Below are 20,462 nucleotides of genomic sequence, written 5' to 3'. Positions count from 1 at the left end.
GGCCGGTAATGGAATGAATGCAACGACAGGGAGATAGGGGAACGCGCGCGGTGGCAGCGCGGCGGCGGCGCGGTGGCGGGCTTCGCGCGACTCGTATCTACAGTGTGAATGCGCAGCGTCGGCGCGGCGGCGGCATCGTGTGCAGGAGCCCTAACTACATTAGGTGGTAAGTAATTTTTACATAGTGTTGATTTTTGGCGCGAACTTACATAGTCCAGCCACGGCCCATCACTAGCCACTGCATTATCATAGCACTTTTATTTTAGTTATCGAAACTTTATAGAAGAGATCGCGCGCAACGAACCGCCTCGTTCGAAATAGATTTACCAATATCGATCCAGCGCGAGAGGAAAAATACCAGACGTTATTAATAAATTACGGCTATTAGTTCGCTATTTCTATCATAAATAATATTAATCTAAAATATACCACACGGAATTGTGACGCGGACTAAAGAAAACGATACTTTAAAATACATTTTCAATGCCAAAGTTTCTCACTGAATTTCCGATACAACTAAGTTTAGAGAAATCATATTTTCGCTCACGTACCTGTCTGCCAGTGTGGTCGGCTGGTCGTGGCATGTGCAGTGTGTAGAGCAGCAGGAGCAGCATGGGGTGCGAGCTGTCCCGCCTGGCGCGCCCGCCGCCCCCGCCCCCCGCGCCCCCCACCGCCCCCGGGGTGCCGCTCACCCCGCGCCAGGTGTACCTCATGCTGGCCAGCTGGAAGGGCATCGCGCGAGCCATGGAGCCCACCGGAGTGCACCTCTTCATCAAGTTTGTACCGCACTGCTTCTTCAATCCGATACCCTCCAATTCAGTCGCCCAGGCACTATCTACTGGGAACTCACTACCCTGTCGCAGAGTTGCATGAAAACGCCTGCAACAAACTTGTCGAAGATCGCCGGTCTTGCATTGGCGCAGCAAGTAATGTTTCCCTGATTGCGCTCGGCCAATTTTATGCGTCAACAAATTTGTTAAGTAATCATCGTGAGCCAGCTACATTGATCCAAAAAAATAGTTTCTATTTAGGTAGCTGGTATCTGAAAAAAAAACTAATTAATTAGGGATTCATCATACATAGAGGGTAAGTTATTTTATAATTTTCTACTAGGTACATATTTAGTGCCAATGTAAATGCTGCAGCCCTTCAGCTGGCCCTTCAGAGCCGACTACAGTCCTGTTGGATGTGGGAAGCCGAAAACACTGTATTACGGCGCTCGTAGGAGTATCTATACAAATATACAGAGTATCTATGCTTTCTATAGGAAGGCATTTTATGTCCAGCAGTGTGGTTGATGAGGTTCTATTGACTACCTACCTTCCTACCCATTCAGTCTTTGTTCATAGCCACAGACTGACGTGTGCGTTTGTGTTTTTTTGAGTTCACATAGCCAGGAGAACAGATCTGTAGGGAGATACTAGGTATATAATAAAGACAAGCCAGTAGGTAGCTAGGTATGATTAGTATTTTATTTATAAATTCAAATATAATAATATCAATCCCAGTAAAAAAAATATCTTGTCATTAAACCTAAATAAATAACGTTCTATAGATACATTTTATTTATAATATGATTTACCTAACGATAACATTCCAATATAAATATCATAGACAACATCCCAATTTTATAAATAACAACACTTAAACTTAACAAAAAGCAACATTCCTACTAGTAAGTAATAATAATAATAATACACAGATGTAATTACAAAGAACCACGCGGACTCGGGTCTAGGTAACCTACCCTCTACTCATTTCTGATATGAGTATGGTTTTATTTACTCTTTCGCGTACCTATGAACTGACACCCTGGTTGTTCCTCCGAGGAGTCTGGAGATCATATCCCACTGTTCAATGTGAACAGCTCTCGGGAACAGTTGGTACACACATAATGTTGTGGCAGCAGCACTAGATTCCCTCGACGACGATGTACCGTCCGGCGAGCCCGGCGGGCCCGGCCAGCCCGCCCGGCGGCAGCACCCAGCCCTCCGCGCCCCGCGCCGGCCCCGCGGCCGCCAGGTTGGCGTTGCTGTCGGCCAGCGCGCGCAGCCGCCACGCCGCCACGTGGCGCGACTTGCCGTGCCGCGCCAGCACGTGCGCCCCCGCCCCCGCCCCCGCGCCCCCCGCCGGCGCCACCACGCCCACCAGCAGCGCCCAGTGCGCGCGCCGCCCGCCCAGCAGCGCCGGCCGGTGGTCGTGGTCCGAGTCGTATCTGCGCGCCGCTCAAGAATATTACAGACTTGGGCCAGCATAAGTGCACTGTTTGACAATATGGATTTAATAAAAAATTTGGTACTTGATATTGATGCACATAATATTTATAACATATACAATGTAAGTGCATTAACATTGTTTCTTGATTTGATGTTCAAGTAAACATTGTTGTAACTCAATGTATTTAAATTCACAGCAGTAAAACCAATCGACAACAAAAGTTTTTGTATCTAAGTTAGGCAGGCAGGATTTATACCATGTTTTAGTTTTCTTTTCAATGTATATAGATGACTAAAGTCGTTCAACAACAACATATTGCCCAGTAAGTCCATTTGGTCCGGTGACTCCTCCTTCTGGCAGCACATAGCGTGGGCCGTTCTCATCCGTGCGCTGGACAAAGTCTGTTAGATTAGTGTTGCTCTTGTGCAGGTCGCGCAGACTGCACAGCATGAGGCCGGGGTCCTTGCCCTGCCGGCACACCGCGTACACGTTGGTGGGGTGCAGGCGGTGCGGGCGCGGGGCAGCCACCTCCAGCACCCCGCACACCAGCGCCCAGTGCGCGCGGTGCCCGCTGGATGGACATGGGGTGTGTTGCAGTGATGCATTATACCTAAATAATTATATTAAGGAAAATATTTCATTTCCTTCCATAAATAATTATTCTATAACATGGTTCAATTAAATCTCTCTTAGTTACGACTATTTGCTGTAGAAGTTATAGCACCTTTTGCAATAAGGTGCAAATTATGTGTTGAAAAGGATACGGCACCAACATCATGGCTCCGGCGAGCAGCCTATCCACGGTCTCCTCGCTGTACAGCGGCGCGGTCTCGAGCTGGACGCGCGCGTGCGGCAGGCCGGCCGCCGGGAGCAGCTCGGCCGCCAGCGCCGCCATGTCGCGGCAGCTGAACATCTCCCCGCGCCGCGAGTACCCCCGCGCCTGCGCTGCCGCCAGCGCCGCGTCGGGCGACAGCTGCAGGCGCGCAAGCATCGCCAGCGCCGCCAGCCCGCACGTGGGCCCGCGCTGCAGCACGCCCGGCGCGCGCGAGTAGCGCACCCGGCGCGGCGCCGCCTGCGGGCACAGCTGCGCCCGCGCGCACGCCAGCCGCAGCTCCGGCTCGCCGCGCGCCCACTCGCACACGCCGTCCGGGACCGCGTCCGCCGCCCGCCCGTGGCTGCCCTGCCCGGGGGACGCCGCCCGCCCGGGGCTGCCGTGCCCGGGGGACGCCCGCTCGCGCACCAGCGGCGGCGGGGGCGGCGGCGGCGGCGGCGGTGGCACCGTACACATTGTAAACGAATGAACCCAACCACTTACCTAACAATAAATCATTATAACGCACTTAAACTAAACTAGCACTATGATATCCTATTTTCAATGTTTACAGTGGATCATAATAAATAGATTTTGGTTCAGGTTTGTCACAATAAGTAAGTTTTATTGTAAATAAAGAAGAATTTATCTTTATTTCGCAAGTTCTGTAAGCCCGAAAAATCAACAGGTGAAGTGACAGATGACACTGACAGAATGAACGATGACATTTGACACTGACACTGACAGTTGACAGAACATCCAGAGCAAAAGCATCTGTCAGCGGAGACAGTATGGAAACCAATGACGAAGGATAAAAGAGGACCCGGCATAAAAATCGGTACTTAAAAATATATCGTCGTCTCTTTTAACTTATTGGTGTTATCGTACGTAAAAAAGGACAACATTAGTTTTGTCTTTGCCTAAAATTACAACATTGCGACCAATATGGAAACCTTAGAAATACCATGAATAGTAGGTATTTATCTACATTGCATTGGTAGTAGAAGTAAAGTAGGTAAAATAAGTGGTAGGTATACGTAGATAAATAATATACCTACTTATTTAAAAAATGATTTAGGTAGGTATATAGGATATTCCTTTATTTACCTAGTTACATGGGTTTGAGTTCGATGGAAAGTAACTAGTACAATCAAAATACTACGTACTTACAGATTGAGGGAAATAATATTTATTAAGTACACACGGCAAGCGTCCGTAGTGGAGCGGGCCTCAGTGATCGTAACTGATCGCTGAGGTTAAGCAACAACTGACACGGTCAGCCATTGGATGGGTGACCAATTTTCAAGTGGTGCTTTTCTGGACGCTTCCGTGCTTCGGACGGCACGTTAAGCCGTGGGTCCCGGTTGCTGCTTCGGCAGCAGCAGTCGTTAAGCCTAGTCAGAGGCCTTCGGGCGGCTTGAAAACATCTGACAGTCGGGTTGCCCACTCACCCGACAACTCTCTCAGCACAAGCTTGCTTGTGTTGGGGTCCACCAACCCGCACTTGGCCAGCGTGGTGGACTAGGCCCGAGACCCGTGCCCCAGCAGTGGGGACGTAATGGGTCGTAATGGACCTATACAGGACCTACTATTACCAAACTTTGTTTTTCATACAAATACCGTAAATGGTCGAAGCAAATACCTAACTAGGTAGGTAAGTACCTACTATGAAATCAAAATCAAAATCAAAATATTTATTGCAATCAAGATTCAATGAATCGAAAAACAAAGTTATGATGATTGTGTGCTGGAATATTGTTAAAGATACCTAATAATATAATCGATAAATGGTACGGAACCCATCGTGCACGTTAGTACTAGTTATGCTAAATTTAAATTTGCTTGCAGATTGTTCGAGGAGAACGAGGAGCTGATCGGCTTGTTCGAGCGCTTCGAGACGCTGAAGACCCACGAGCTGCGCCAGCACTCCGCCGAGCTCGCCGAGCACGCCACCAAGGTACAATCAGCGTTAGCGCATAAGTAGCTATACACTTTTGTACCTTGTCAAATTCACGAACTGCCCATTCATTCATCCAAACAGTGACGGTTTGTTAACTATGTAGCTAGTTTGACAAAGTATGTACAAAAGAGTAAGTATACACAAATTGTTCTCTGTCAGAGAGGGACAGAACAGTTCAATAGTTAATCCGTTCAGTAACTTTTTTATGAATAAGGGGGTTAGCTGCTAATGCAGCTGACCATACATCGCACCGCCGCGCCGCCGCAGTCTGTTAGTGGGTCATCTCTGCCTGCATCCGGCCTAACCACTGCCACCCTACACGCATAAGTTACATACTAAGTAAATTGGACATAAGGTTACTTTGTATAGCATTTAGCTTCTCGTTTCTCGGTGGTCTATACCGGATCCACCGATGAAAACGGTATTATTAACTATATCGCTTTCCACGACGTTCACCGTAAATCCTGCGTTTCGTGGTACTGGTACGTATTACGTGGTGGGATCAGCGATGCTGTCCGTCAGGCTCCGGTATACAGTATACCTACTTATAACTCCAGTAACTCTGTTGTTGTGGTTCCGCAGGTGATGCACACGCTGGACGCGGGCCTGCGCTCACTCGGCGACGCGGAGGTGTTCGACGCGAGCGTGCGCGCCGTCGGCGCCTCGCACACGCGCATCCCCGGGTTCAAGGCACACTACTTCTGGGTACCGTCTCGTCGCTACCACACTCTATCCTCAATCATAAATTTACTTTTATTTTGCTGGCTCAGCGACCGAAGTGGATCTTGGCCTATTAACTACATTTAATTCGTGAATGAGAGCTGAAAGTAACTGACTGGTCAGATTTGTAAATATATTTTCTGCTGGTGCATCTTTGTCTAATACGTTACTAGAGTGCGTTTCATAGAATATTAGATATGCCGTAATGTTGGCAGTGTTGGCAGACCTGTCTGTCAAGCCTATAATGTTGCCAACTTAGCTACTTTATACTTAAATCTAACAATTTTTCAATGTCAGGCAGCTTCAATTTATTTTTTAAAGGAATATTATCCAATATCCAATTACCCTGCTCATAATATTGAGACAGTGGGTAAAAAGTAAAAAGGCTATAGAAATATATTATTTCTATACATAAATAAACATAAAATTACAATTTCTTTCTATTTTGTGGCAACATTAAAAACCATTGCTGCCAACATAACGGCATATATAATAACCGATGAAACGCACTAAGTATACACACCTAGTCGGGTTCAGAATCATAAAATCTAACGATTTTATAGGGTTTTTGCCGTATTGCTATGAGACATGGTTTTGGTCGTGGGCTCTCCTACTATAAAGTCAAGCAAAGTCTCATCAGCCTAATAATAACTGTAATGCCATCTATCTTATATTACCTAAAGATAACTGCACTCGACGATTTTTAAACACCTGTCAGGTCCATACAAGTTACTTCTGATGAGAATGTTCAGTTTTGGTGGCGCAACTATATCAGATCTTATAGGTAGTAACAGTAGTTAATGTTTGTTGGCAGCGCGTGGAAGCGCCGTTCCTGGCGGCGGCGCGCGCCACGCTCGGTGACCGCTACAGCGACAATGTGCGCGACATCTACACCGCCGCCATCCGCCACGTGGTGGCCACGCTCGTGCGCGGGTTTACCGACGCCGCTGGTGACCCGGCCGCCGGTGGTGACCCGGCCGCCAGTAGTGACCCGGCCGCCGGTGGTGACCCGGCCGCCAGTAGTGACCCGGCCGCCGTCACTACCGACCCTGCGACCAACACCCTACCCTAAACATAATAATAATTTATTTATTTTTCAACCAACATGGATCAAAGTGTTAGTAATACATGTACAAGAACAATCACACGACTTAGACATCTATTGTTAGTATAAAAATAGGAACTAATAAACAAAACACGCAACATAAAGTACTTAACTAAGTATGTAAAATTTACATTCCCGGCTTAACCTCCAAAACATGAATCATGCAACAATGGTTCATGTACTGGAGATCAAACCGGTTTGCAAATAATGCGAGGATGGTGTTGGCGCTGGCCCGCACCCTGCGCACCAGCGACGTGCAGCGCTTGCGCATGGTCGCGTGGAAGCAGTCCACCCTCGCGGCGGCGAACATGCCCGAGGCGCTGCAGAACCGGGGCAGCCCCATCAGCACCCTGAACGCATTATTGTATTTGACGCGCAGGGCGTTGTAGGCTCTTTGTGTGTGATTCACCCACAGACTGCTCGTATAGAAGGAAGAACAGTAAGCTCTAAAAAGAGTGATCTTCACTTCTGCTGAGCAACGAGCGAATCTGCGGGCTATCATGTTAGCTCGTACTGACAACGCCCTGCGCTCCCGTTCAATGTCTGCATTGTCTTTCAGGTCGGCGGTTATCACATGACCCAGGTATTTAAATTGCTCCACAATTTTAAGTGGTGAGCCATTTAGTTTTATGGGTGGTACACACGATGGAGCCTTACTACCAACCCGAAACACCATGCATTCACTTTTAGACACATTATATTTTAAGCCGTGGCTGGATGCGTATCGCTCACAAATGCCTAATAGTTTGGTTATACCACAGACCGATGCACTCAGCAGGACCATATCGTCTGCGTAACTTATATTATTGATACAAACATTATCAATATGGCAGCCTACTCTGGTTTCACTGAGCTCCTTTATCAGCGCATTAACGTACAGGTTGAAGAGCTTCGGAGAGGTCAACCCCCCCTGCCTCACCCCGCACTCCAACCTGTACGGCTCGGATAAGGCGTTCGACCATCGTACTACGTTTATCTGACTATGATACCAGCATTTAAAGATATTATTTAATTCTGGTGGCATCTCAGCCTCCGACAACTTTTGCCACAATATATCGTAGCTAACGAGGTCAAACGCCTTCGATAAATCGAGGAAACACGCGTAAATGGGTGTTCGTCTGCTTGTATAGTACTTGACAGTTTGCTTTAAACATAGAATCGCTGATTCGGTAGAAAGCCCCTGTTTAAAACCAAACTGGTTGTCATGGATGTTTAGGTACTTATCTAGTTCTGAATTGAGCAAACTGTCAAGCACTTTAGCTACAATAGTGGCCAGTGAGATCGGCCTGTAGTTATTTTTGTCGCACTTATCACCCGTTTTATTTTTCACAATTGGGAGTTGGGACCACCACGGTCTTCAACATTTCGGCGGGCAAGTATGAATGTGCTATACATAAATTATATAGCATAGCCAAGGTTCTAGGTAGATGTGGGCCGGCGTGTTGAAGGTGCTCGATGCTAAGACCGTCGTGGCCGGGGGATTTACCCCTAGACATAGACTTTATTGCCATGCAAACCTCTTTAGCTGTAAATCTAGTTGTAATCCCCCGACCACCAGGTCCAGTGTCGCTATCCTGCGATGGTCCCAATGGTGATTTTACTGCAAAATGATCTTTGAACATGTCAGCTATACATTTATGATCATTTATACCCTCGACACTCACCGGGAGACCCGGCTTACAATTTAACCTGTTGGTGGACTTCCAAAAGTTACGAAAATCATGGTTAAAATGGTGTTTCGCTAGAATATCCATTTTTATTTTCTGTTCGTTATCTTGACACCATTTAAGACGCGATTTAAAAACTTTACGACTGTCATACATTTCTTTATATAGGGTAACGTAACGTACCTTGGGACGCTTGTACCTCGGGACATTGATTGTATTTTAAAAACCGGCTAAATAAACACATTAAAATTCTACCCTAGGCATAGTATTTTACTCGCTTGGCAAAACTAGTGAGTCTCGTGATCATACCAGCATCGAGTGTGTGGTGAAGACAATATGAAGTTTTTTGGAGTCAAAAGTAGCTTTTGTATAGTTTTTTGTGTTGCTTTATCTCATTGAGGCATGCTCAAAATAAAGACATGGATGTCACGTATAACTTTTCAGTTATTTAATTTTATGACATGGCAATTATCTGAAAGATTCCTATTAATTAAAAATAAATATATTTAAATTTTGGTTAAATATTGCTTTTTTGTACCTTGGGACACGATTAAATTTGTACCTTGGGACACTGTTTCCTATGGCTTTGTACTATGGAAAATGCAAACATCTAAATAACGCCTTATATCTCTGTTCTTATTAGTGCCAGAGTGAAACTAGACAGAAGAGAGATGCAGTAAATCAATAAGAACAGAGATATAAGGCGTTATTTAGAAGTTTGCATTTTCCATAGTACAAAGCTATAGGAAACAGTGTCCCAAGGTACAAACGTGTAACGTACCTTGGGTCAAAACAAGCATTTTTACTTTTATCTTAATTTAATAAAATCTGGCCACACTAAAGCTTTAGCACAAATACTAGTGATAATAGATTATATATCCTACCGAATAAAGAAAATTTCACATTAATATCTTCGTTGTACGCTGCGATAGCTTCATTCAAAGTTGGGGTAGTCGAAAATGTCCCTAGGTACGTTACGTTACCCTACTTGGCCGGCTTTAGGTTTCCCACACCATGCCCACAGCTGAAACTTACACCGGGCCTCGCGATGAGCCGAGCTAACATGCTTATTCCATCCAGCCACCGGCTTTTTCTTTCTCACAGATTTAAATGTGTAACACTTACTAGCCGCCCTGCTCATACAAAGTGTTATGTCGCTATACAACTTATCAATGATAACCATATGATCAACATTCTTACAAGTACATTTACAACAATCAGAACACTCCGTAGGAAAGTCTATGTTACTTATTACTTAATGTACTGTGACATTCATTATATATAATTATTAAGCAGAACTACTTTGTATAAATTTTATTTATCTTGTATTCGTATAATTTATAATATTTTTCATAGTTTAAATTTAAATAATAATGTGATTCATCAAAATTTCCTTATAGCTATTTAACAATGTGATAATAAAAAAACCTGTTCACTAATTACCTACAACTATTATTTACTTAACTATAAGAAACATCAGCATTTTGTTTCTTCGTATTTGATTGGGTACCTATTTGATAAATAGATAAAGTATTGCTGTATTGCCTAATGAGGAATTTGCAACTTTTGTGATCAAAACTTAGCCGTTTTTTTGAACAATAACAATGTATTTTTTTTAAAGCGAATCCTATAGACCTAGAATATATTATGCTGAAGCGATTGACATCAAAATCAAAGAGATTGGTTGATAGGTATTTAGTTAGTGTAAAACGTTTTCTCCCGAAACCAGATTTTCATCAAGAAAAATACCTAATGTCAGGCACGTGCTGCAGTGCATCTCTATCGCACCCGTGCCCAGGGAATGAGAGCACAAGCGATAGCAAATGTTTTCCTAAATACCTATTTCGCAAGAATCGCGAAGGTATACTCTCCTCTTAAGGAGTTTAAGTACAATAGTACCACGTGCTCTTACGGTGATGGAAAACATCGTGAGGAAACCTGCACATCTAGATTCTAGATGTGGAACCTAAGTGCATTGTTCTTATTCCAACGTGAGTGTTTCCAATATGAGTACCTATACTTATTTATATACACATTTTATTTACTGACAATGACAACCACAAAACCATTATTGTATAAGCTGCTGGTGTTCCAGTTTAAATAAATAAATAAATAATTTATTTTCTACGGTATAAAAGGCATTAGGTTGTAATAAAATTTAATGTATATCACCGTACCTACTCATTAGTAGTAAGTAGAACAAACACCCTGTATAGTGCGTGGCACATTTTTTGCGGAGAGTAGGGACTTAGGGAGCGAACCGGTTTCGCACCTACAGTAGGTATGTACCTAGGTAGCGGTGAATTTTAGTAAACAGCTCTGTCCACAAATAATGTAATAATGTTAACTTATGTTAGTGCTACTACCTGTTGGAAACGATAGATGTAGACTGATAGCTGGATTGAGTTCGGTCCTGAGTAGTAGAGGATGACTTCAAACACGATTTTTAATATTAATAAAAACTGTTTAATTTACTGAACACACACATATTTACACCAAGATGAAGGAAGAAGAGAGAGCAACAGGAAACTGAAATACAATTAATGTTGGTGTTGCCAACATGTTGCGGGCCAAAAGAAAAAGCGAACCATATGTATAACAATAATTAAGTTGAATTTATAATGATTATAATGAAATTTTATATGAATATCTATACACGAACACATATTTATTTTACATTGACAAGAAATAATAAACTTGTTTGCAACTTTTACAATGGAAATTAAACAAAAATGAATATTATTATAATGTACCTACAAATGACGAATCTAAAAAGTATTAACTTATTTGCAACTTATGCAATGAAGATTAGACTGAAATTAATTTTATTATTATGTCTAACATGTTAAAAACAAGTACGCTCAAGTAATAAGAAATTAGCGCTTCGCCAGCGAGAAAGAAACTACAATTACATTGGTTATTGGAGTATTTAAACTAAAATTAATATTATTACTATGTACCTATATGCCTACGATAAGGTTCGTAATTGATACGGTACTCTATAAGGTATGACAAAAATTCTGAAAAAAAAATGGGACCACCTGGGATCTCAACCCAATACAACAAAAAAAGAATTTTTCAAAATCGGTTCATAAACGGCGGCGAGAGAATTGGTGAACATACATAAAAAAACAACAACAAATATCCCGACAAATTGAGAACCTCCTCCTTTTTTTGAAGTCGGTTAAAAAATACAAAATATCAAAAAATACATTGTACAGGCAGTGACAAAAATCATGAATATTATGTACTTAACTGATACATTGAAAAGATTTAAGTAGTCATTATTATACAATAGTAGCACGTACAGTATTGTAATTAATATAGGTAGTACGACTTACAATAACACACTGAAGAAAATGTTAAAAAAAACTGAAGTTTAGAAGCGAAAAATTAAAGTAACAATATAACACATAAATATCTACAAATTATGGCTTGTAATGTAACATACCTTTTTTAACAAAACTTAACTTAAACTTAGGTATACACTATACACACGTTAACATGAAATGCACAAGAGTTATGCTTATAGTATAATAGATATAAAGTTATGGTTATGAATACAAAAGGTAAACTGTTTAATATCTGTAACTATTTGTAAGTGAATTACCTTTGTTTCTAAATAAACCATCACACTATACAACTGGTGGATATGACTGATAGTCTGCCAACACTACCTACCTACTTAATCTACCTTAGAAATGAAATTGTATGGGTAACCTAAATAAATAATTTTAATAGGTACCTACATTGCAAATGTAAAACTAAGAGATAAATACCTAAGTAGAATTTATAATATTATATTCATGTTACTGGCTTGTCATTAGTGTAAAAAACAAACATTGATTACTTTTATGCCTAAGAAATAGCTATTATAATTTATGAACGGTTTAAGGTTTAAGTATAGGCGAATTTAAAAATTCATTGTTTGTATAGGTACATTTTTATATTATTTACAGCTATTTACACTATAATCTCTCTCTTTCTACATTTAGACATATTTTTATATTTTATTTACATTTAAAAACATCATCTGTGCCACTTTTGTTGTGGACAATCGGGTTCTTCGGTCACTAATCACATACCCCGATTTCGAAAACATACGTTCACAGGGAGCGGATGTTACCATTATGTTACAATGCTGGCGGAATAATTTAAATAATGTCGGGTATATATATTTGTGCTCCCGCCACCACTTAAAAGGGCATTGTGTTCTTTTTATTAAGCATTCTGATAAATATCTCTCGAACTCTTCCGAAGCTTTTTCGTCATTGGTTTTTGGAGTATCGTCAACGTTCACTTCCAAATCGAAGTCATTCCATAGACTAAAGCTGGGCATTACTTCGGTATTGACTTCTAGAGGAGCTGGAGCATTTGACGCCGCGGGCGTGGATGGTATCGGTTCGGAGTTTTGCGACGGATGAGACTCTGGTTCGATGCTAATTAAGTCAACCATTTTCTCTAATAGACATTTTTTAATGTTATTTTTGTTCTCTTCTTGTTTGAACGCTTTTAATTTGAATCGCGGATCAAGTAGTGCGCTCAAAGCAATTTTTTCGTTTTTCTCTATATTACCAAGTCTTTTGGTCATTCCGCTTTCGAGCTTTTTGGCCAGTGCCATTACAGGAGGTAATAAGTCTGGAATTTGGCAATAGTTGTGGCAAATGCTCGTGAGGCTAGAGGTCAAAATAATAGCTTTACTTGCCCCCAAATAATTCTCCGCGCTCATTTCTACTGTTGCTTCATAAAACGGTTTTAAAACCACACAAATCTGTTGAATGCATTGCCATTCCTCGTTTGGTAAAATTGGAAGAACCGCATCTAATTTTGGTACTGTTCCTCTTATGGCTTCCTTTAAGTATATAAATCTCTGCAGCATTAAATAAACCGAGTTCCACCTTGTTGGCACAGATTTTATTACAGTTTTAGGCTGCTCAATATTTTGCTGTTTCAGTTGATATTCTATCAACTTTTCTTTTGCAATTGTGCTTTCTCTGAAGTGGTTTACAATTTTTTGAACTTTCAGCAATACGTCTTTTATTTCATTAAGGGCGTCTTGAACGACTAGGTTCAACTTATGAGCTAAGCACCCAAAATGAGTCCATCCTTCTGCTTCAAAGTATCTGGCAGCACTCTCCATGTTGGAGGCGTTATCAGAGACGAAAAAATTTACTTTATTGTAGATATTCCACCCCAGTAGCGTAGATTTTATTTCGGTGTTTAGTCTATCGTCTCCTTCGAATTCGGCACACTGAATTAATATCGACTTTATTTTGTCATCTACAATAAAATGCGCGGTTATTCCCATGTAACTGTCCATGGTGCGAGATGTCCAACAATCTACCGTGATGCACACCGATGTTGCGTAAGATTCAACGCAGGACTTTAATTGTTCAAGTCTTTTTTGATATTCCTTTGTAAGAAGATTGGTTGACAAAGTTTTTCGATCAGGAATTTCATAATTGGGATTCAACGCATGAGTGTAAGTACGAAAACCCTCGTCTTCAACAATTGAGAATGGTTGAAAATCGTAAACAATCATTTTTAAAAGACATAAATCAATCTTTTTTTTCTCGTCAGGCTCAATTTTTATTGGTGCATGCATAATTCTTTGGACTTTGGTAGGCGGCTCAATAAGATTGACATTGTTATTCCGTCCTAACTGTTTTAGTGTCCCAGACCCACCTCCAACAGAACCCACAGCAGCAGTATCACCACGTGCTTGTCCCCCACCAGTAACAATTTCAACATCACGCGAACCAGGTACAGGTTGACTCACCGTTGGAAGCGCAGCAGTCGATTCCAGACTTTTACCAGACTTTAGTAAGTTATGGTATGCTGATATGTGTTTTTGTTTTAAATGACACTTGAGATTCGTGGTTGTTGTTTTATATGACAGCTCCCGGCGACAATAATTACAAGTCGCTACTTTATTACCAGCATTAGACTTTTCAAAAAAGTTCCATAACTCACTGTTTTTCGCCATTTTTATGAATTATTGTCTAACTTTCTTTACACAAAACACAAAGTAATATCCTTTTAAAGTTTAACCATGAAATACGCAAATAAATATGTCCATCCACTAACGCAAACACACAGTAAACACAAATTGTCCTCTAGGTATTATCCTTTCAAAGTTAAATCACGAAATACGTAGTTACGTAAATAAAAACTGTTTTTCCACTTTCCACTTATTTTAAATTTTAAACTAAACCTAAATGAGCACTATATCAAGTAGCATAGCGTTCAACCGTGGCCGTTGCCAAATCGCTACTGCTGAATGACATTCCGGTTAGACAGCGGAGCGCTAGTTACAACTTCGCAGCGTCTCGCTCCATCTCGCTCTCACGCGAGTCACACGACGTTGCACCGTTGAGACAGCGAGACGCTACAAAGCACGAATCTCGCCTGCGCGATTATCGCGCCACGTCAGCCACGCCGCGCCCCACCAGGCTAGCCACGAGGCGAGGGCCAAAGCGCGAGTGCTAAAAATAGCCTATCGATTTCGTTTTGCCAGTAGCGTTGTGGCAACGGCCGCGGCCAGACGCTGTCCAATTTTGCGATCTAAGATCGCGAGAGCGCGTCGCGTTGTAACTATAGCAGCATTTGCGTGTTCATTAAGCCCATTCGTTGCGAGCAAATCATCTGCTATGTTTTTCAGCTTTACGTTATATTAACCTTTACCAAGGAGTTACAAAAAACTAAATGAATGAAAGAATTAAATTAATGAAATGAACGAAATGAATGCAAGAATGACAGGCTTCATGCCATAGGAGCGTATCAGACCCTACTTTTCAGGAGAGCAAAAAAACATTATGCTGTTATACAACATGTTAATCTAGTTTTTTTGACAAAAACATTAACAGCATAAATTTACATTTACTTGAATAACTTTGAAAATAGCCCCCTTTGATGGTATTTTTATGTATTTATTTAAAAGTATTTGAAATAAGCTAAACAATGATACCATAACCGTATTCGTACGTACGTCGAGGCAGTCAAGAATTATTGAAGTTCAAAACACAGCTAACGGAGCTCATGAACTCTTTCCCTCAATGGATTGCATACCTGAGCTGCGGCGCTCCGTGTGTGTTTTGAACTTTCAATAATTTTCGACTGCCTCGACGTAGTGATACGGTTTTGGTATCATTGTTTAGCTTATTTCAAATACTTTTTTATGAATATATAAAAATACCATCAAAAGGGGGCTATTTAGACTAGGTGCTTGTAACTTATTTTATGTAACTTTTTAGCAAATGTGCATAATTTTATTGGATAGAGATGACATTTTGCGGATAAAATCATTTTATTTCATGCCCGTAAGGCTTTTTAATCTCGAGATATGTTTTTTATGAAAACTAAGTATCTAAAACCTTAAAATGGCCGGCATTTCTAGAATATTGAGATTTGACCCCACATATGGGGGTGTTTTCTCGATAAAATCACTCGTAGAATACACCCTTAAAGTTTGTCGGGTTCGAAAAACAACACATTGTATACATAATATCTGACTTGACGGAAATTATTGTATTGCTATCCCATTTTTAGGGTTCCGTAAGTCAACTAGTTTAAAATCGTAACCGTAACCGTTACGGTCGCAGGAGCATAAGTTTTTTACCTCCACTCCCATACAGCGAAAAGTTGATACGAAAAATTAAAATTCGATTTACCCCATCGTGTGGGGTATCATTAAAAAGGTATTTTTAAATACAACAAAAATTGCCTTGAAACCATGTGAATCAAATCCCCCAGCCTCGAGATATATTAATACAAAGTTGAAATTAGAGCGTCCACCCCCTTAACTTTTTAACCCGCCAGTGGTGACGTATATGTCTGTGAGACCGGGTGGTTCGAAAAAGTCGAATAACTTTCTCACTAGCCATCGATTTTTGTTGTGATTTCGGGTAGCTGCCTCATTTCCCATCCCCCATCGTCAGTCCACCCCGCGACGGTGACTCCTGCGCAGGTTTCGGAGTTTTGGCGCCAACCCGGTGCGTGAGACCGGGGTCACCGACTATGTAAGTCAAATTTAAAGATGTTTTTTGAAATTTTTCTAAAAAAAAATTATTTTTCTTGACTGTATTTTTGTTTTGTGATTGTAAATTTCATGATTGAACTATTTTTAATAGATAGTTGTAGGTATTTATACAAATATAAGTACTTAATAGATTTCAATAAGTTTTTACAGTAATATCAGCTAGTTTCAGCATGTCCTTGAAAATGACGACGGAGATAGCTGGACCTTCAAAAAATTGTCAATGTTATGAATGTGGATAGCGAAAATAACAGAAAAAAATAATATATTTGTCACAAAATGTAAGAAATATACAATATGTGTTACGACCATGTAAGTGCCGTCTTGCAGAGACTGTTTGGCTGTGGAGAAACAATGACTTGTAGTGTATTATTATTATTATTTTTTTGGTAGAAGTATATAAATTTTTGTTTTTTCTTATGAAGCTCGTAGTGTTATAAAACAATAAAAGGTAGACTTAGTTATAAAAAATTACATCATTGTTGTATTTTTTTAATTTTTAAGATGATAGGTGAAAAATTATGTAAATATTAAGTGTTCTAAGTACCATGGTAAAAGGACTAATAAACGAGCCGTGATTTATGATAATGCTTTGTTTTATTGTCAAACAAATACTTATCTTTAAAATTAAACTAATTTTAAGTAGCATGTGTAGTTAATTAAGTAAAAAAAATAAGTTTGAAAATCCCGGTGCGTGAGACCGGCGTCACCAACGATGTACCTAAGTCAAATTCACGTCACCACTGGCGGGTTAAATACTATAACAATAATTCTGAAAAAATGTGCTGTATACCTCCAAGTAAGTACATTCAACTAAAACTATAGCGGACTCTGTAACATAGGTACATAGTTATTTTTATACAATGCGACCAACTTATGACGTGCAGTTGCCCTAACTAAATGGTAATGTATATGTTACTGTAAAAGCCCGAACAACGGTAAATCCTAAGATTTACGCGTAAAACCTAAGATTTACCAACTCTTAATGGTAAAAGCCCGAAAGATTTTGCGATTCGCACTTTTACCACTATTCACTTGGTAAATCTTAGGATTTACATTAAGGCACGGTAAATGTTGAAAAAGCCAGGTTATAACTTATAACCTCAGTAGTCGAACAAAGCGTCCGTAGTCGAGCGGGCTTCAGTGATCGTAACTGATCACTGAGGTTTAGTAACAACCAGCATGGTCAGCCATTGGATGGGTGACCGATTTCAAATGGTTCTTTTCTGGTAGCTTTCGTGCTTCGGACGGAACGTTAAGCCGTGGGTCCCGGTTGCTGCTTCGGCAGCAGTCGTTAAGCCTAGTCAGAGGCCTTCGGGCGGCTTGAAAACGTCTGACAGTCGGGTTGCCCACTTACCCGACAACTCGCTCAGCACAAGCTTGCTGGTGTTGGGGTCCACCAGCCCGCACTAGGCCAGCGTGGTGGACTAGATCGAAACCCTTCCTTCATTGGAAGGAGACCCGTGACCCAGCAGTGGGGACGTAATGAGTCGTGATGATGATGATAACTTATAACTAACCGAACTGATGAAATATTTATTATTGCAATCTACTTTACTCGACGTCAACAATAATAATACGTGAAAAAATGATTATTAAGTACACATTGTTAAAATAATTATGTTGATTTAAAGGTTTTAAAATGACTATTCATAAAAAATAATATAAATTCTGAAAGAAAATAATTTAAGTTTTTGATTGAAATAAATGAATAGGTAATACTTAATCTTTGTTTTATTCCCAAAACCAACTTTTACTAGGTGTCAGTGGTAAAACCTAGCATTTACCAAATTCTAATGGTAAAAGCCCGAAAAAAATTACCCATTTTCACAAATCCTTACATTTACCAACTCATGTTGGTAAATCCTAAGATTTACTGGTAAATCCTAGGATTTACCGTTGTTCGGGCTTTTACAGTAACATATAGATTTTTTTTGCGTCAAGCGGTCGTCTCCACTTATGGTTACGGAACCCTTTCATGTGCGTGTCCGACACTCTCTTGGCCGGTTTTTATCATAATATTATTTATAGAAATAATGGGCGTATAAATAAACTTTTTTATTTGTTATACAATTATATTAAAATATTTTATATGGTTTACACTTAAATAATTTAATATACCTACTGATAGCAAAATATAACCAAAAATATAATAACTGCTTCTATTTTTTTCAAATTTCATAAGTACGTCATTTTGCTATGGCATATTTTAACGGATGTTCTAAATTTAAGAGAGATGATACTATAAAAAAGCAACTAATTAGGTACTTAAGGAACTAATAAATACATGGTAAAGCTGTACATACATACTACTTTATTAGATACAATAAGAGTCCAAAATAAAACAAGAATAACTCTTAAAACAAAATTTACTCTACTTTAAGTGAACATAAATACAAGAAATGACAGAGGGTTGAGGCTGGAACTTAGTAGAAATACAGGGGCTTGCCTTGATGAAGTCTTTCTTCTAAAATAAGCCCCAAAGAAGGTGGACCCGCAGTAGTCACCATATACTCACAGGACCTCTGAATATCGACCTAAAGCTGAAGAACAGCGAGACAGCGACTGATAAAGTCCACGCTCTGACCAACTCTGCGCCAGACCACAGCGGGGTCCGAATGGCTTCAGCTGGAGCTAAACAATTGATTTGACGTATTGGAAACTACTACAGACATTGAAGAAGCCTACAAAGACGTGGCCAGTGTTAATCTTCTGTCAGAATTTATTTCTTTGAATAACTTGAAACAGTGCAACACTATCCATAACAAAAATAACAATATACTTGATCTAACATTATGCAGTGTGGATTGTAACGTCTCATGGAATGATGACATTGATGACCCATATTACTCATGATAAAGCCCTTTCTATCGATCTAAAATTAAAATATATCCCACCCCTTCAACAAGCCTATATGTGTAAGTTCCTATGTGCGTAGTTTCAAATCAGGCAAATATATAGAAATTAACAATGAAGTTAGTATAATTAATTGGCATTCAACATTTGCTTCACTTAACTTGGAGGAATGTATAACTGAGTTTTATAAAATACTTAATAATCTGAATGTGCAATTTATCCCCGGCCGCGTGATGCGTGCTTTCCAGTGTGGCATAGTAAATCACTAAGGAAAGTATTAAAAGTATCACAAGCGTTGGAAAAAATACGGGAATCCATTAGATTATGAAAGTTATAAAATTTTAAGAAAAAGAGTGAACAAATTGGAATTGGCATGCTATAGATAGAAGCTTTATTTATTATTCAGAATTGTCGACGCACCAAACACCATGGAAGGGATGCGCGAGGGCCGGCGGCCGCCACCCTCCTACCAGCACCGTCACTCTCTCATCTACCTCGACTTCACACATTGCCAATTATTGTACCTCTGTATTTTTGAAAATTATAATAAACTAAAATTCAAAATTAAACAAATACCAAAATTCTTTGTAGAGTTCCCTGCCCGCTGATAGCTAGCCTAGGATCCAAATCAGTAGCCGCAACATATTGGTCCTTCGAACCGGATTCATCGCAGAACCAGCTCAGCATCACGGTAAGGCCAGTAAACCCTTCCTTCCCTCCTCAACCATTCTACGATTTGTGCTAATACAGTGTTTATGTGCAAATTCCAGTGATTACCTATGTACATACGCGCGACCGCTACGGCTGTCCGAGCGCCGACCGCGCGCCACGTGTCGAACCTTCTAGAACAACTGTGAGTACTTGCCTTGTTTCTTTCGCAATCCACCAAAATGCCTAAAAATAGTGATGATTCAGTAGGGAGTGATAATGCGGAAGATATTATTAGGGATTTAATAAAAAAAAGAGGGGTTGTTAAGGGTAAATAAAATTCACATTATTTTCAAGACACGTGCAATCTGTAGATGAGGAAATATTATCAGAGTTACAAAAAGCAGAATTACAAGAGCGGTTAAATAAGTCACATCCGTTGC

The 20,462-nt window shown here is 40.5% G+C and overlaps 2 protein-coding genes across 3 annotated transcripts; one reads left to right on the top strand and one right to left on the bottom strand.

Moving 5' to 3' along the window:
• The first annotated feature begins 240 nt into the window (after positions 1 to 240).
• LOC119692781 (neuroglobin-1) lies at positions 241 to 6,784 on the top strand. Its single transcript, XM_048627374.1, has 4 exons — positions 241 to 776; positions 4,877 to 4,985; positions 5,571 to 5,693; positions 6,523 to 6,784. The coding sequence occupies exons 1-4, from the start codon at positions 613 to 615 to the stop codon at positions 6,778 to 6,780; spliced, it is 654 nt and encodes a 217-aa protein (XP_048483331.1). The 5' UTR covers positions 241 to 612; the 3' UTR covers positions 6,781 to 6,784.
• On the bottom strand, positions 1,447 to 3,727 carry LOC119692796 (UPF0692 protein CG33108). 2 transcript variants are annotated; one of them, XM_038114367.2, is made up of 2 exons: positions 2,982 to 3,727; positions 1,447 to 2,215 (listed from the first exon to the last, which is right to left on the bottom strand). In XM_038114367.2, the coding sequence occupies exons 1-2, from the start codon at positions 3,503 to 3,505 to the stop codon at positions 1,912 to 1,914; spliced, it is 828 nt and encodes a 275-aa protein (XP_037970295.2). In that variant the 5' UTR covers positions 3,506 to 3,727; the 3' UTR covers positions 1,447 to 1,911. The 2 variants fall into 2 exon arrangements, with proteins under 2 accessions (XP_037970295.2, XP_048483330.1); XM_048627373.1 differs by lacking the exon at positions 1,447 to 2,215 and adding an exon at positions 2,227 to 2,827.
• Positions 6,785 to 20,462: the final 13,678 nt, after the last annotated feature.

The sequence above is a fragment of the Plutella xylostella genome, chromosome 18 (genome assembly GCF_932276165.1).
Source record: "Plutella xylostella chromosome 18, ilPluXylo3.1, whole genome shotgun sequence".
Lineage (NCBI taxonomy): Eukaryota > Metazoa > Arthropoda > Insecta > Lepidoptera > Plutellidae > Plutella > Plutella xylostella.
Note: the sequence above shows the minus strand (reverse complement) of the source record. Positions and strands in the feature narration are given on the sequence as shown.

What these genes read in the sequence shown, in the direction of transcription:
- LOC119692781 (XM_048627374.1), top strand. Translation starts at nt 613, where the DNA reads ATGGGGTGCGAGCTGTCCCGCCTGGCGCGCCCGCCGCCCCCGCCCCCC. An exon ending in TCGCCGAGCACGCCACCAAG is followed by an intron (nt 4,986 to 5,570) that starts GTACAATCAGCG and finishes GTGGTTCCGCAG; the next exon opens with GTGATGCACACGCTGGACGC. An exon ending in TCAAGGCACACTACTTCTGG is followed by an intron (nt 5,694 to 6,522) that starts GTACCGTCTCGT and finishes GTTTGTTGGCAG; the next exon opens with CGCGTGGAAGCGCCGTTCCT.
- LOC119692796 (XM_048627373.1), bottom strand. Translation starts at nt 3,505, where the DNA reads ATGTGTACGGTGCCACCGCCGCCGCCGCCGCCGCCCCCGCCGCCGCTG. An exon ending in GGAGCCATGATGTTGGTGCC is followed by an intron (nt 2,828 to 2,981) that starts GTATCCTTTTCA and finishes ATAATTATTTAG; the next exon opens with GTATAATGCATCACTGCAAC.